Source organism: Macrotis lagotis, chromosome 6 (genome assembly GCF_037893015.1).
Source record: "Macrotis lagotis isolate mMagLag1 chromosome 6, bilby.v1.9.chrom.fasta, whole genome shotgun sequence".
Lineage (NCBI taxonomy): Eukaryota > Metazoa > Chordata > Mammalia > Peramelemorphia > Peramelidae > Macrotis > Macrotis lagotis.
The window spans coordinates 125,086,651-125,101,568 of record NC_133663.1 but is presented as its reverse complement, the minus strand read 5'-3'; the positions used below and the strand labels follow the sequence as shown (position 1 = coordinate 125,101,568).

At 33.0% G+C, this 14,918-nt stretch overlaps 2 protein-coding genes across 4 annotated transcripts in view; one reads left to right on the top strand and one right to left on the bottom strand.

The window, feature by feature from the left end:
• DIS3 (DIS3 homolog, exosome endoribonuclease and 3'-5' exoribonuclease) overlaps positions 1 to 4,591 on the top strand; it is a 39,122-nt gene extending 34,531 nt beyond the window's left edge. The window contains exons 17-21 of the mRNA XM_074191797.1: positions 820 to 1,034; positions 1,278 to 1,446; positions 2,038 to 2,196; positions 3,118 to 3,240; positions 4,322 to 4,591. Coding sequence (XP_074047898.1) covers positions 820 to 1,034; positions 1,278 to 1,446; positions 2,038 to 2,196; positions 3,118 to 3,240; positions 4,322 to 4,405 — 750 coding nt within the window. The 3' untranslated portion in view covers positions 4,406 to 4,591. The remainder of the gene's footprint in view (positions 1 to 819; positions 1,035 to 1,277; positions 1,447 to 2,037; positions 2,197 to 3,117; positions 3,241 to 4,321) is intronic.
• A 6,936-nt stretch (positions 4,592 to 11,527) lies between these two features.
• The window catches only part of BORA (BORA aurora kinase A activator), a 39,226-nt gene continuing 35,835 nt past the window's right edge, over positions 11,528 to 14,918 (bottom strand). For 2 of the 3 annotated variants that reach the window (XM_074191803.1, XM_074191805.1), the window contains 2 exons: positions 13,338 to 13,475; positions 11,528 to 12,085 (listed from right to left, as the gene is read on the bottom strand). In XM_074191803.1, coding sequence (XP_074047904.1) covers positions 12,038 to 12,085; positions 13,338 to 13,475 — 186 coding nt within the window. In that variant the 3' untranslated portion in view covers positions 11,528 to 12,037. Of the gene's footprint in view, positions 12,493 to 13,337; positions 13,476 to 14,918 lie in introns of all 3 variants that reach the window. The other variant, XM_074191804.1, reaches the window with a different exon arrangement.

Here is a 14,918-nt window from a genome sequence, read left to right as displayed (position 1 = left end):
TTTTGTAAGAATTTTTCAAGGATTGTATCATGGTAGTTAGAATGTTAAATTAGAATTAGATTGTTGTATATGCAGTGAATAGAATCCTAACTTTGAAATACTGCCTTAACTACTCTCTATCTCTGACTTTGGCCAAGTCATTTGAACTCTTGGGGACTTAGGTTTTTTTATCAGTAAAATAGGAGATTTTACTAGGGTTGATCCATGTTGTAAATCTTGTCTTCCTAAAAAACTTGGTCTCTAAAGAATTTGCATATTATTTAGCTGGCCTTCTAGAAGCTTAGGGAATAATATTGTTAAGTGGCAGTAGAATGTTTTAAAATTGGCAAAGCATTTAACATTAGAACTTACTTAGGGTCGGTCATAAAGCACTTAAATCTCCTTTGAGTTTATACAGTTTTGGTACTTGCCACTGTCAGGCTTTTTTTTCCATTATCTGAATTGGGAAAATAATAAGACAAGATGAAGGGATACTCTTTCTCCTTAGTACTACTACTTTTTATTTAAATTAATAATACCTACAAAATCCTCTATCCAAGTCTCACGACTTAGACTACTTTGGTTGTTTACCTTATTAGCTTAAATGATATCCATCCCTTAGTCTTAGAATTTAGTCATTATTTATAATACTTTTATAGCAAAATATGTTCAGAGTTCCAAGCAACTAATTTTAAAACATACTTTTATTATCTGTTCAGAAATCAGAGTGTACTTTTTTGAATTCATTAAGATGGTATATGTGTGTGTGTGTATATATTTGAAATGCCAATGTAAAAATAAAAATGAAACAATGATATTTTTCTCTCTTTTTTCTTACAGAATTTGGATTTTAAGACTGATTCAGCAAAGGCTTTGGCTGACTCTTTAGATCAAGTGGAATCTCCTGTTTCCCCATATCTAAACACACTATTCAGGATATTAGCCACTCGATGTATGATGCAAGCAGTTTACTTCTGTTCTGGAATGGATAATGATTTTCATCACTATGGCTTAGCGTCACCAATATACACACATTTTACTTCACCCATCAGAAGGTATTTTGTGATCATAATATTCAAAAGATGAAAATAGAAGTGATGCATCAAATTTTGATGGAGTATTTTTAAACCTGTATTAGAAAATTTGCATGATCTTTTAGTTGTTTTTGAAAATATTTCTACTTGCTGTGTCAAAAGTATTTTTAAAAATTGGGCTTCAAATTTAGAGTGCAATGATATACATTCTACAAAATAATTTGAGATAACAATATGTGAAACTTTTTCTCTTTATTTCTAAAGATATGCAGATATAATTGTCCATCGACTTTTGGCAGTAGCCATAGGAGCTGACTCTACTTATCCAGATCTGACAAATAAACACAAACTAGCAGATTTGTGCAAAAATCTCAATTTCCGACACAAAATGGCACAGTATGCACAGCGGGCCTCTGTAGCATTTCATACACAGGTTGGTATTTATTTTCAATAGTGACTGAAAGTGAACCGTTATTCCTTCAAGATAAGAATATACAGTCATTCAAGGTTCATAAAATTTTATAAAAAAAAAAGGAAAGAAAAAGTTAAGGGTTATGAGAATGCTCATAATAAGAATAAGAACACTGTAGGTATGCTTTTTCTCTGAGCTCCCCAAATGAGTTATCTTATGATAATAATCATTTTTCCCTTCTTCTGTTGATTAGGGAAATAAGACATTGGGAGGCAATCTTGGAGTCAGGAAGACAAGTTAAAAACTGAACTCAATTAGAGCCTTGACAAGATAGAACTCAGAGCCTTATTTTCCTCATCTTTAAGATGAAGGTGGTGTACTTGTGACTTCTAAGGTCTATTCTGGCTTTAAATTTATGATCTATGACCTTTTGTTTGTAAAATGATGGGAAAGAGTTAAAAAAAATCACAATCTAACTAGAGTTGTCACTTGTAATTTAGTTAATATCACATTAAAAAAATCTGACTGGTGTGATTTCAAAATACTTGTTTTTAAAAGTTTTTTTTTCCTTCATAAACAAAGACTAAAAACAACTTTTCCTACTTCTTACAGCTATTTTTCAAAAATAAAGGAATAGTGAATGAAGAGGCCTATATTTTATTCATAAGAAAGAATGCTATTGTGGTGTTAATTCCAAAATATGGGTTAGAAGGAACTGTATTTTTTGAGGAAAAAGACAAACCAAAACCAAGACTTGTTTATGATGAGGAGGTATGGTATACTTTTTTTCCTTTTGGCCTACTTTGTCACTGCATTGTACTTTATAGAAGATTTGGGGACTGAAATAGCTCAATCTCTTTGTCAGATTCCATAGGTGCTGAATAGGCACTTTGACACTGTTAGCTACTGTGGTCTATTGTATTTCCCTTGGGTCAGCTAAATTACCCACAATTATTCCTGTAATTCACTGCCTTCTCCTCAATTTCAGAAATGTTATTTCATTGGTATAGGTCATTTTCTATGAAGCAGTTCCTTGCTGATCAGCAACTGTACCAAGGTATAGTTTTAGAGAGTTGACCAGAGTTGTGAGAGGTGGTGACTTATTTCTTCCCGGTCTTACATTAAGCAGATGTCCAAAGAAGAACTTAAATGTAGAACTTCATGATTACCAATGCAGACCTTCTATGTACTTGCCATCATTTAATTACTACCTAAGAAATTTCAAGGGGGAAAAAATGTTTAAATTGCTTTTTACCTCTCTATAACTGCTTGTGATAAGTCCCAAATTTATGGACAGGAAATAATAATCAACATAATATTTCAATTAAACTAATTCCATCCTCTTGATATTTTGATGAATTCTAGTTAATTATGTTGACTGCTAAAGTAACTTTTTAAGTGAATAGAGTTGAGTAAATAAGAATTATTCACAAGCATGTTGGTCCTGAGCTACCTGGGGTAACATTCTTCCTTTAAGGGTAGAGTGAGAAGAGAAATGGGAAAGAGGAGCAGAAATTATGTGAGTAAAATAACATGTTTGTATATTATGGCCACCAGATCAACTATTGTTACAATTAACCAGATCTCATGGTTGCTTATGATTATGAAATATTTTAATTGAAGCCTATGTAAGCAATAAAAATGAAGCTTCAAATGTCTGAAAATAAGGAAAATGTATTTTTAAACATTTAGATGCCCTCACTAAAAGTAGAAGATACAGAATTTCATATTTTTGATAAAGTTAAAGTGAAAATCACCTTAGACTCGTCCAATCTGCAGCATCAGAAAATTCGTATGTCTCTGATAGAACCACAGGTAAGATTGAATTTAAAATTAAATATTCTTGTTGTGGTAGAATAGAATGTTTGCTGCTTTTGTGGAAGATATAAGTAAGAAAAGATTGTTTTCAAAAGTTCTTTTAAAGCCTACCCATTCCCTCATCCTCATTTTTGATGTTTAACAGCTTCAAAATGGAAATGTCTTTAACTATTATTTCTTATATCTCTTAAATACAGTATTGGATAATTTGATTAAATCAGTCATTTTAAAAGTTCTTGCCAGGTTTAATTGATATTTCAGTATTTTCATCAAAATTTATTTTAAAATTTGGTAGAATATACTTCATACAAAAGAAAACTTGAATAGTTTCACCTGTCTATATATACAGATTCCTGAAAATTGTCTACATTAAATACTTGTTTGTCAAACTTGTTTTTTCCATGAACTGACATTATCATTTCAGTAATATGTTTCCATCAGAAGTATTAGGATCTCCAACACACAATAAAAGATTTTGAGTCCAACTTAAAAAAAATGCTTTAGCAAGTATCTGATTTTTAAATAAATTGCAATGTTATGTATCAGTTTTCCTACTTGAAGTCTTGTTTGCTATATATTTATCTTTTGTACCTGTAGATCATTACTTTTTTTTGTTTCTGTATTAATATTACTAGAATACTAAAATATCTTGTTTTGGGTGTATTGTGTGAAAGGGGAGGGAAGGAAACAGCAGACTTTGATCTGAGAGGTAAGAACTAAAAATCAAGAAATCTGATTTTTCACTTTGGTATTTTCTAAATAGTGATTAATATATCCTTGGGAAAAAACAGGCAGGAAGAGAGAGAGATAAAGTGAAGTAAAAAGATTAAAGTTCACTTAAATATAATATTTTCTATCTTCCCCTATTCATCTGCCTGGATCACAATTTTTTTTTAATTTAGAATCAACACTAGTAGAAATTGGGAAGTAAACACAATTGCAATAAGCAAAACTTAATTCTATATTTTGTTTTTGTAGACAATTACTATTTTTGTGATTTATAACAGTCAGTCTTAAGATTTTACATGTTTTTTCTTAATAACATCTTAATTTTTTTTTCTCTCATTGCCTCTATTAGATAGCAGGAATAAGCGTTCCTACTGATTCTACAAACTTGAACACTGATGAACCAGAAAAAAAGAGAAGCAAGCTAGAAAATTAGCTGTATCTAACAACAAAGAGACTGTTACAAAATTGATTTCCTTTTTTAACATTGGGGAAGAACACTGGCAAGTTTCATGGTTAACAGTATCGGATGCAAATTGAATTTGTTGCTTTAAAAACGCATTTTAATCATTTTTAAAATTTGCATTTTTATTAAACAATTGCCTTCAAGTCTTTCTCATCATCTTTGTGAAAAGTACTTCTCTTTTCATTTTCTAGATGTATGCAGAAAAATTAAATTGAATGCCCATCACTTATAGGACTTACTGATAGGACAGCAACTTCAAGGACCAGCTAAAGACCATTTAAATGAATTTACTTCAGAAGTGCCAATTACTTTACTGACTTTGGAACATTCATTTCTTTATTGAGAAGCTGATTCATTTGGCATAAATAATTTCTGATTTCTTTAATGAGGGGAAAGTAGAGAATTATCCTGGATTTAGAGGGTGAAAAAGCAGGATATTGACTGAATCAAAATGCTTAAGTATAATGGTGATTTATTCTCCCCCACTTTGGAAGTGTCCCTTGCCCTCTGGAATTTTGGAGCCCGTGTTTTAGTTCCCCTTCTCAGAAAATTACCAGTTCCCCATCCCATTTCATCTCTTACAGGAAGCTAATCTGATTACACTCATCCATTCTGAGATATGAAGGACTGATTGCCTTCTCTCTTCCAGAGAGAATTGCTTGTTTGATCAAATAAATTTTGACCAAAATAATCTTTAATTGGTAGAATTTCAGGTAATGTGGAAAGTCTCTTCCAGGTTTGGTTTTTTTTTAATTTAAATTCTTTGACTAAGTGGGGATCCTTCCCTATTACCATACTTGTCAGTCTAAAATAGCTCTAAAGTCAGACTTAGGAAAATGAAAGTGCTTAGCCCTTTTACAGAGCAGAAAGAAAACTGGTCTAGGATTTAAGAAACTTAGATTCTAAATCTAATTTTATTACTAATTTATTATGCATGATTTTAGATATTTGCTTAACTGAATCTTTTGGGGTCTTAATTTTCATATTTGAACTTTGAAAGATTTTATAACACTTTCTCCTTTAAGGAGATGATGAGTAGAGGAGACAAGGAAACTGTTCTTTGGCATATATAAAGATTTTCTAACTTCGTAGGGTCTGGGAGACCGAACTTACTGATTCCTGGGCATAGCATACTAACAAATATTCTGGGAGTTTTCAGCTAATGGTTGTGGCTACTGTCAGGTTTGGGAAGTTACAAGACAGACCTTCTGGATTTAAGGTTTTCTTCATTTGACAGTAACTTCTTCCTTTCTACTATAAGAATTATATCCCATAATTAACTGTTCAACATCCATTTTTTTTTTTTTGGTTCCCTGCAGCAACCAAAGTAGATGATGCCTCAGTGCTCCTGAATGATAGTAATTATAGCTTAGGTGAGGGGAAGGAAAAGAGTTTCCTGGTCCCTTCCTGCCCAACCCAAATCAAGTATCATTAAAAGTAGGAATTAGTTTTATTTGAAAGTATTAATTTCTATTCATTCTGTTTGAAATCTTATTACATTTCCCTGTAAAAATGAAGATTTTCTTCAAAAGTTTTCTGTTGTATGTGAATTTGGTGCATTTTGGTGGTAAAGAATGTATTTAATATTCTGGCTTTAGTTTTTATGCCCTCATTAGTGGTCATTTATGAAAAGGATCCATGTATAGTTGAGAATGTGTATAATTCTTTCTGTTCCCCTTTCACTAATCACCAGATATCTATCATACATAACTTTTTTATAAACTTCAGTTGTCCTTAACTTCTTATCTTTTGGTCAGAATTATCTAAATCTGAGAGGGATTATTTTGACAGCTCCAACTATTAAGTAGTTTTATCTCTTTCATTCTGTTAATTTTTTCACTAAAATTAATGACATCAGATGCTATGCCATTTTATGAGTAAGTTTTAAGTATTATGGTACTTTAGATAGAAATTTCCTTTTACCTTTCCCTGTTTCTTTTTTAATCAAGTCTTTATCCTTTCTTTCTGTACCTTTTAGATTCTGCTTTTTTTCCATTTTACTCTCCTTTATCCCATTCTTATTCTCAATTATAATTGTTAATTTCCCTCTTTCTTATCCTTTTATATTTGTTACTCTTTACTGCTCTTTTTTTATACCAAAGAGCATGTTGAAAGGAGTATCCTCAACATTACTGATTTTATATAATTTGCTTCTATTCACTTTTGTGTTTCATTTACCTCACCTAGTTCCTAATCACGGATTCTTACCATTTTTTTAAATCCCTTAGAACCCCACCTTTTGTTTTACCCTCCAAGGATGGGGTTTCTTATGAATAATGCTACCCTGATTTTACCTCCTCTTAATCCCCTCTATTGTTTCCCTATTCCTACCTTATTCTCTATGGAATTTAATTTCTATATCAGAATGTGTGTGTGTGTGTGTGTGTGTGTGTGTGTGTGTGTGTGTGTGTGTGTGTGTGTGTTTTGAGCCCTCATTTGTCTATTTCAGATTAAAGTGATGAGGTTCAAGTAAGTGCTGTCTACTTTCATCAATTTCTTTTTTAAAAAAATTTAAAATTTATTTTAAAAGAGTTAAATGACTTTCCCAAGGTCAGACAGCTAGGCAATTATTAAGTGTCTGAGGCTGGATTTGAATTCAGGTCCTTCTGACTCTAGGGCTGGTACTCTATCCATTGTGCCACTTAGCTCTCCCAACTTTTGTCCATTTCAAATAAATCCATTCTACCTTCTTTTCCTCTCTTTTCTTGGTGTATTCTTCACTCCTTTCATTTTAATATTAAACTATAATAAAATTACCTGCTTTCTTATTCACTCAATGGCTTTTTTTTTATTTTTGCTAGGCAATGGGGTTAAGTGGCTTGCCCAAAGCCACACAGCTAGGTAATTAAGTGTCTGAGACCAGATTTGAATCCAGGTACTCCTGACTCCAGGGCCAGTGCTTTATCCACTGCGCCACCTAGCCGCCCCCTCCTCAATGACTCTTAAAGACATTGAGATTCTAAGGTTCTATTTGTTTTCACTGCCCTTCATCATGGCATAGTTCCTTCCAGTTCTATCTACTAAGCTCTGGGCTTTTAATAAGGAATATTTAGAAGTCCTCTTTCATTGAAGGGTCCATTTCCCCACCCATGTGATTATACTGTTTCACTATTGTTATTCTTGCAATTAATTATCTTTTGCTCCCTTCAGTATTCCAAGCATTTCTCTCCTGTATAATAATTTTATCAATTGTGATTCCTTGGTACTTGAACTCTTTCTTTCCTCCCTCTTTTATTTATTTTAACCTGGAACTTCTGGATTTTGGCTTTTGACCTTCCAGGTAGTTTACTTGGGAGTTTCTTTTAGTAGGTAATTGAAGAATTTTTCTTATTTTTGCTATCGCCTTATCTCCTCTGTTAATAATAGGTCTAGGTAATCTATTCCTGATTTTTTTCCTTTCGTTCTGTTACACCCTCCCCTCTCCTTCCTTCCCCCCCAAACCCTTGGAATAAATAGTGTCAAACAAAGCAGCCTAAGCTTCTCCATGGCATTTTAAATAATGTTCATTATACTACTTTATGTGACAGTAATTTTTAATCATTGTAATTTTGGTGGGTCTTTGTTCCAGAGAAAAGTTTAGGCGTCATTAAAATAACTCTAGTTTCCAGAAGGCAATCCAATTAATTTTTTCTGTTGAATTCTGGGCTTGTCCATTAGTACTCGATATATAAATAGTGCTAACTGCTAAGTTATGTGTGGATCTGCATATCATCACTTGTACCATATGCATTTTTATTAAGCCAGTTAATTACTTTTTTTTTTATTAAGGCAATGGGGTTAAGTGGCTTGCCCCAAGGTCACACAGCTAGGCAATTATTAAGTGTCTGAGGTCGGATTTGAACTCAGGTCCTGACTCCAGGACTGGTGCTCTATCTACTGCGCCACCTAGCTGCCTCCACATGCATTCTTTATGTACTCAAAATTCCCTGAGTGTGATTGTGGATTTTTTTTTTTTGAATCAACATAATGTCACTAACAAATGGTAGCATCTGAAAGACTTTACTATCTACAGGTTCTGTTATGTCTTTCAAGAACTCCTATATTGTCATAGGAAATACCTTTATTTGATAAAGGATAAAGTGTCTACTATGTACAAGAAAAGAAGCAATTCCTGTGTGCAAGGAGTTTGCATTCAATCGGGGTAGAAAAATAAATATATAAATATATTCAATATAAATAACACTATTAAAACTCTAAGGAAATTTAGCAAAACCTCTGTTATCCTTTCTATATTCTCATCAAGAAGGCCTTTAATTCATATGTATATACTTCCCAAAAATTTTATACAATTTGAAAGTATATCAATGAGTTGCTCATTATTAATGCTCTCTTGATTGCCTTTTTCAGTAAAAATAGTCAAAAGATTTTTATTTTACTTTAGCTGTCTTCCCTTCCTTCCAGACTTTTGAAATCCAGTCACTGAATACCTCTAGCACCAATTGATACCTCTAGCACCAATACTCATAATGTATCTACCTAATCTAGTTTAGCTACCTTTCCTTAAATACCATTTTCACTTCCTTATAGTATTTCTGCATTTGTGATATTTGAGCCCAAATGTGGTTCGACTTGCTATGTATCAACTGTACTTGAATAGCCTTTTCAGCATAGAATCTGCCAGTTTTTATATTTGATATATATTTGAGAACTAGGGTCACTCCACTAAACAAATGGAGTAGAATTTTGTGGAAAATGTAAGAGTTAAAAGTGAGCAATTGAGTTTTTATGTCAATAAAATAATGAGATTGGCCCTTAGTTTTCTTAAGGTCCTTGGTAGCACTAAGAACCTATTGTTTGTTTTACTGTTTGACATATATGAGCAACTAGGTGGTACAATGGTTAGAACACTGGCCCTAGAATCAGGAAGGCTTGAGTTCAAATCCAGCTTCAGGCACTTGACATTGTGTGACCCTGGGCATGTCACTTGATCCTGATGGCCTCACATCCAAGGGCATCTTCAGTAATACTGGTTCGTATTTGGCCACTAGACCCAGATGGCTTGGAGGAGAATGAAATGAAATCCATTTCACCTCCCTGATGTGGTGGTTTTTGAGAACAAAGGACAAACAAACATTACCATTAGGTTTCCATTCACTTGATAGTACTAATATTTATTAAGAATCTCCTCTGTGTCATGGACTAAACTAGGAATTCAAAGAAAAATGAAAAATTCTCAGGAATCTTGTTTTTACTGGGGGAAAGCAAAATTCACACAGAAAATAGAAAAGATGTGATTTTCAGTAGGGGAAGGGAAAACACCCAATAGCTGAAGGGATTGAGAAAGACTTATGAGGTGTCAACTTGAGTTGAGACTTAAATTCTAAGAGGTGAAGAAGAGGAAGGGAAGGCAGGGAAAAGGCAGGAGATGAAATATCACTTATAGGGAACAGTAAGAAGACCAGTCTGGCTATGTAAAATGTATGAGGGTAGTAATTAGCCTGGGTTAGAGGCATATTTAGGGCTTTAAATGACATAGGAATTTGTATTTAGTAGCCTTAAGGAGCAGGGACTGGAATCCAGCTACTGAAGCTCTTTTGACTAGGGAACAACATGGTCCAATAAACAAACTACTGCCCAGGGAGACCTGGCTCCTGGTTTTTGTTTTTTTTTTTTAATGACCCATGAGTTAAGGAATGAAACCTTATTGTATTTTAAAGTAAAAAAAAACACATTATGAGCTGGTCAAACTTGGCCCTTCATCAGACAAGTTTGCAGTGCTTTACTTTTGTTAGTAGAATATCAGTTTAGCTGCTGTATGATAGATTGGGGAACAGAGATTAGATACAGGGAGACAGATCAGGATTCTGTTGTAGTACCAGAAAAGGTAATAAGATCTTGAACTAGGTGGTGACCATGCTAAGTGGAGAGAAAAGTAAAGGATATGACATTAGAGAACTGACAAAACTTGGTACATTATCTACAGTGCAAGATGGCCTGGGAGAAGTTTGTTTCCAAGGATATGATTTGGATGTCTCAATGATAGTGTACTCTACAGAAAAAAGAAAATTTAGAGGAAAAGATAATAGAATCTATTTTAGACACATTAAGAATTTAAGGAGGACATGCAATCCAAGGAATTGAAAAGGCATTTAGCGATGAAACACAAGGAGAAATAAGGTCTAGATTAAATCCCTACAGGAATTATGTTTATATATCATACCTTAAGAAAGCTCATGAAAACCTTGGGATATACCAAGTGGTGCAGGATGATCCAGAAAAATATACTTTAAAAGTCTATCAGAAGCAATTTCATAAAAATTCAGGAAGGAGAGAGTGGCCATGGGAGTCTTTGAGACAGAATATTGCTTCAGTTGAGTGGGTTATCAAAGGTAGACTTCAAATGTGTTTAGATGTAAAATCAACTGGTCTTTGGCCAAGTTCAGAAGCATAATAGCTTAACTAAAAGGCAGGCCCCAGTGTTTTTTTGTTTTGTTGGGATGTACAGTAGCTAGTACCTTTGTAATTTAAATAGAAAGCCAGTTCATGGGTTGAAGAAAAATGGGATCGACTATAGAAGGCCTTTAAATGAGAGCAAAGGAAGAGAATAAGGAATAAGAGGATATGAGATATGGGATGAAGAAGGCGTCTAAGAGTGGCCTCAGTTTAAAATATAAAGTTGAAGGATTTTCCTGAGGTGGAACTGGTAGAAAGGGACTAAAGGGTAAAGGTTTAGACTAGGTGCTGTGAGGAATGTGGTAACTAATGAAGAACAAAAAAGATCACTTGAGAGGGCTCAGTTGAGAATAGATAACCCAATTAATTTCTAGTGAGTAATTTATAGTAGGTAATGGTTTTATAACTTCCCTTACTAGGATTTAGCAGTTAGAAGGAAGCATCAACTTAATGGACACTTAAAGCATCATGATTTAAAGTGGGGTAAAGTGGGTAAGAGCTGGTGAATCAACCAACTAAGTGATGAGGAAAGGGATTAGCATTTCCAATGAACTAGGAAGAGAGCATAGAAGTTAAGGTCTGATAGAAGAATTTCATATTTCAAAATGAAACACTTGTAGATTTATTTCTATGGAACAGGTTAAAAAGGGAATATAGAGTTTGCCTCAAATAACTTGGTAGAAAAACGCCTCAATTTCAACCTAGCTGGGGCTGGCTAGATCTAATGATTGAAGTCTGCATACTGAATAAAACTAAGCTTGTTTTAGTGAAAAGCAATTTCATATCTGTTTTAACAGAATCTTATTTAATGGTTACTTATTTAAAAAGCACTGCTAAACAAATGTGAAAAATAAGGCAATTTATTAATCCCCAACACATCAGAAAAAGTCATCATGTCACATTCAACAACAAAAAAATTAGTTATAATCAAGTCACTTGAGGTAATTAATGAAGATTTAATGATAAAAACATGTCTACTTCTGTGATTTGATGAAATTTCAGGAGCTTTTTTGCCCTTTTTCTTGTAAACATCAACTTGGGACTTCTTATTTTCAGTGCCAACTTTCACATTGGGAAGGGAAATAAAAATGGGTTCATTATGTAGTCAAGGCAGTTGTCTCCCAATCATAATCACATTATTGAGCCTGTGCACAGAGTATCTGCAATTAGCAATTCATTGATGGGCTACAGTTATGAACACAATTTCTATTAAGGATGTGTCGTTTTCCTCCAATATCCTTGTGTTGTATGTTCTTGCTAATAAAGGGGGGAAAAAAGAATACTTTGTTTAATACAGAAAGATTTGTTTTGGAGATCAAACTTTAGCACAGTGCTAAATCACACTAAGGTTCTAAAGTCAAGAAGATGTGGGTTCAAATGACCAATTAACCTCTTCAGTTTCCTCATGTACAAATGAATTAATATATATGTAAAATATTTCATAAACTTTAAAGTACTTTATAAATACCAAGGAGCAGTGGATTAGAAACATCTATTTGTAACTGGGCTAGGGTGATTATTAGGTTTATTTCAGAAACCCATAGTCTACAAACAAAAATCAGTAAGAAATAGTAAAAGTTAACTTTAAGGGAGAAAAAAAAATTACCTTATATTCATATTTTAAAATGATCCAACAGTAGATAAGTTTTCTATTATTTAGCTACCTAATGAATAAATTGGATTGCAATGTGAATTAGAGCTATCATGGAAACAAAGTTAAAGACAAGAAAAACAACACATACACAGGCTATATTGTTAAAAGTTCATAGGGCTTGAAATTTGACAACACTTTTCCATAACATTAAAACCAAGTACAAGTACTTGGTATCATTTGAGAAACTGACTGAGAAAAGTGAGAATGACAAGAGAATCCCAAGCTCTGGGCCTTCCAGTAAGAACAGATGATTGCTAACAAAGCTATCCTTACAACTGCCCTAGGAATACCTTCGGTAGTACATAGGTTATCCTTTTTTTACAGATGAAGGGAGATGGCTATAGTAAGTGCTGGTCCTTCTATAAGATCACAGCTATCTCAATAATAAAAGGAAGCCCCTGCTATTACTATTTTGAATCTAATCAAGTTCTAGATTTCCTCCCCCCTTTACAGAATAGACATTAGCAGATAATAGTAAATTATTTATACTTAAGAATTTTATTTATGAACTTTTGATTGGGATACAAGAAGTATACCAGAATGCTAAACATAGAAACTGGAAAACAACTTATACTATTCTGCCAGTCTTTCTATGTTAAAAAACCCAAAACACAAAAAAACCTTCCCTTTCATGCTGAATTAAAGCACTGAATTAAAGCTAATGATTTCACGTTTAAAAAAAAGCTTTATATTTTTAAATACTTTAGAAAAAAGAATTAAAGTACTACTGAAATTAGACCTAGAATAAATGGTTGATATCTGGTTTATATAGATCTTATTGAGAATAAAGAAATTCATTATCATAAATACAAATACTATATCGCACCACCATATTTCCCTCCAATGTATCCATACCTTTGCTTCAAGAACTTGAGATTTGTTCTGAACCTCAAGTGATGGTACATCATTTTCTCTACAGTAGCTCTCTGTTCCAATTCCAATCGTATCAATAATACTGTTCCCGCAAGTCTGTGTATTATAGCCACTATCCACCTAAAAAGTTAAAAGAAAAATCACCTAAGAAACTGCAAGCTCTAAGACATTTTTTTAAATCAACAAAGCAAAATATGTAATCTTAGAGAACGTTAAAGGTATTTTAAATACTTCTTTAAGAAACAAATATATGCTTAAAATTTAAACTATAAGTTAATTTCATCAATTATCAAGAATTAGCACTGTAAATCAAAAGTATATAGTATGAAATACAATGCTAACATGAATAAACTATATGCATGATAAGTATAAAGTAGGAAAACTGGAAGGTTGGATTAAAAAACATTTTTTCAAACAAATATATTGGAACACACCCTAAAATGAGTTTGGTTTCCTTCAAAGCCATCACATTTGAGGGTATATACATTCATGCCAAGGCTGGCAATGTTAAAAATGAAAATAAAAGAGGTGACCCAAGATTTGGAATTGACTTTAGTTCAAATTCCATCGCTGATAATGGCTTGTGTGATCTTTGGCAATTCACTGACCCACATAAGTAACTACTTCAAATGAACTGGAAGATCATTTGACTCTTGTGCAATGGTAGTGAGTCTCCTCACACTAAATCTCACTTGACTATAAACTGTATTATGTAAGTTAATTGCCTTAGATCACAATGGACTCAATGATTTTGGGCTATTAACAAAAATCAAATGACCTTAAACCAAAAATTAGTTTTTACCTAAGAACTGTCCAAAGAATGTGCTGCAGATTCACAAAGGGACCACAATTAAAGGGGAAGATATTCAACTGTTAGTGTTTTAGCATGTTTGTTTGTATATTTTTTAAAGACTTATATTCTAACCACACCTAGCAACCGAGATATAAAAAACTCATCCACTAGCATGCATATATATATATGTAATTTGAACCTTTTATATCAAAGTGTAGCATTCTAAGACTAAAATAAATTCATAACTTCAGAGTTACGTGAAAGTAGAGATCATCTAGAGAAATAGATATCTATTAGGGATTCCTTCATACAACATATCAAACATAGTCATCCAATCCTTGTTGAACATTGTTGATGATTCCTTTTTAGCAGAACCAGAAAAAAAAAGCTGGCAATTTTTTTAGAATGTGCAACCCCTTTAAAGCACATGCCACTTTAACTGCCAGCTTCTCTAATTTGGCATAAATCCACACTGGAGAAATAGCTAAGTAGGAAGAAGATCAAAACCTATTCTTGTTTCACAAAATAAATGGAACCAGGGACAATGAGGAATATCAAAAACTAAGTGTTGTTTGTTTAAGAAACGTCTCTTAAAGAAAATTATAGGCCTATCTCCCTGATGAATAGAGATGCAAAAATCTTAAATAAAATCTTAGCAAAATGATTACAAGTTATCACTGGGATAATACATTATGATCAAGTAGGATTTATCCCAGGAATGCAGAGTTGGTTCAATATTAGGAAAACTGTTAGTATAATCAATTATATCA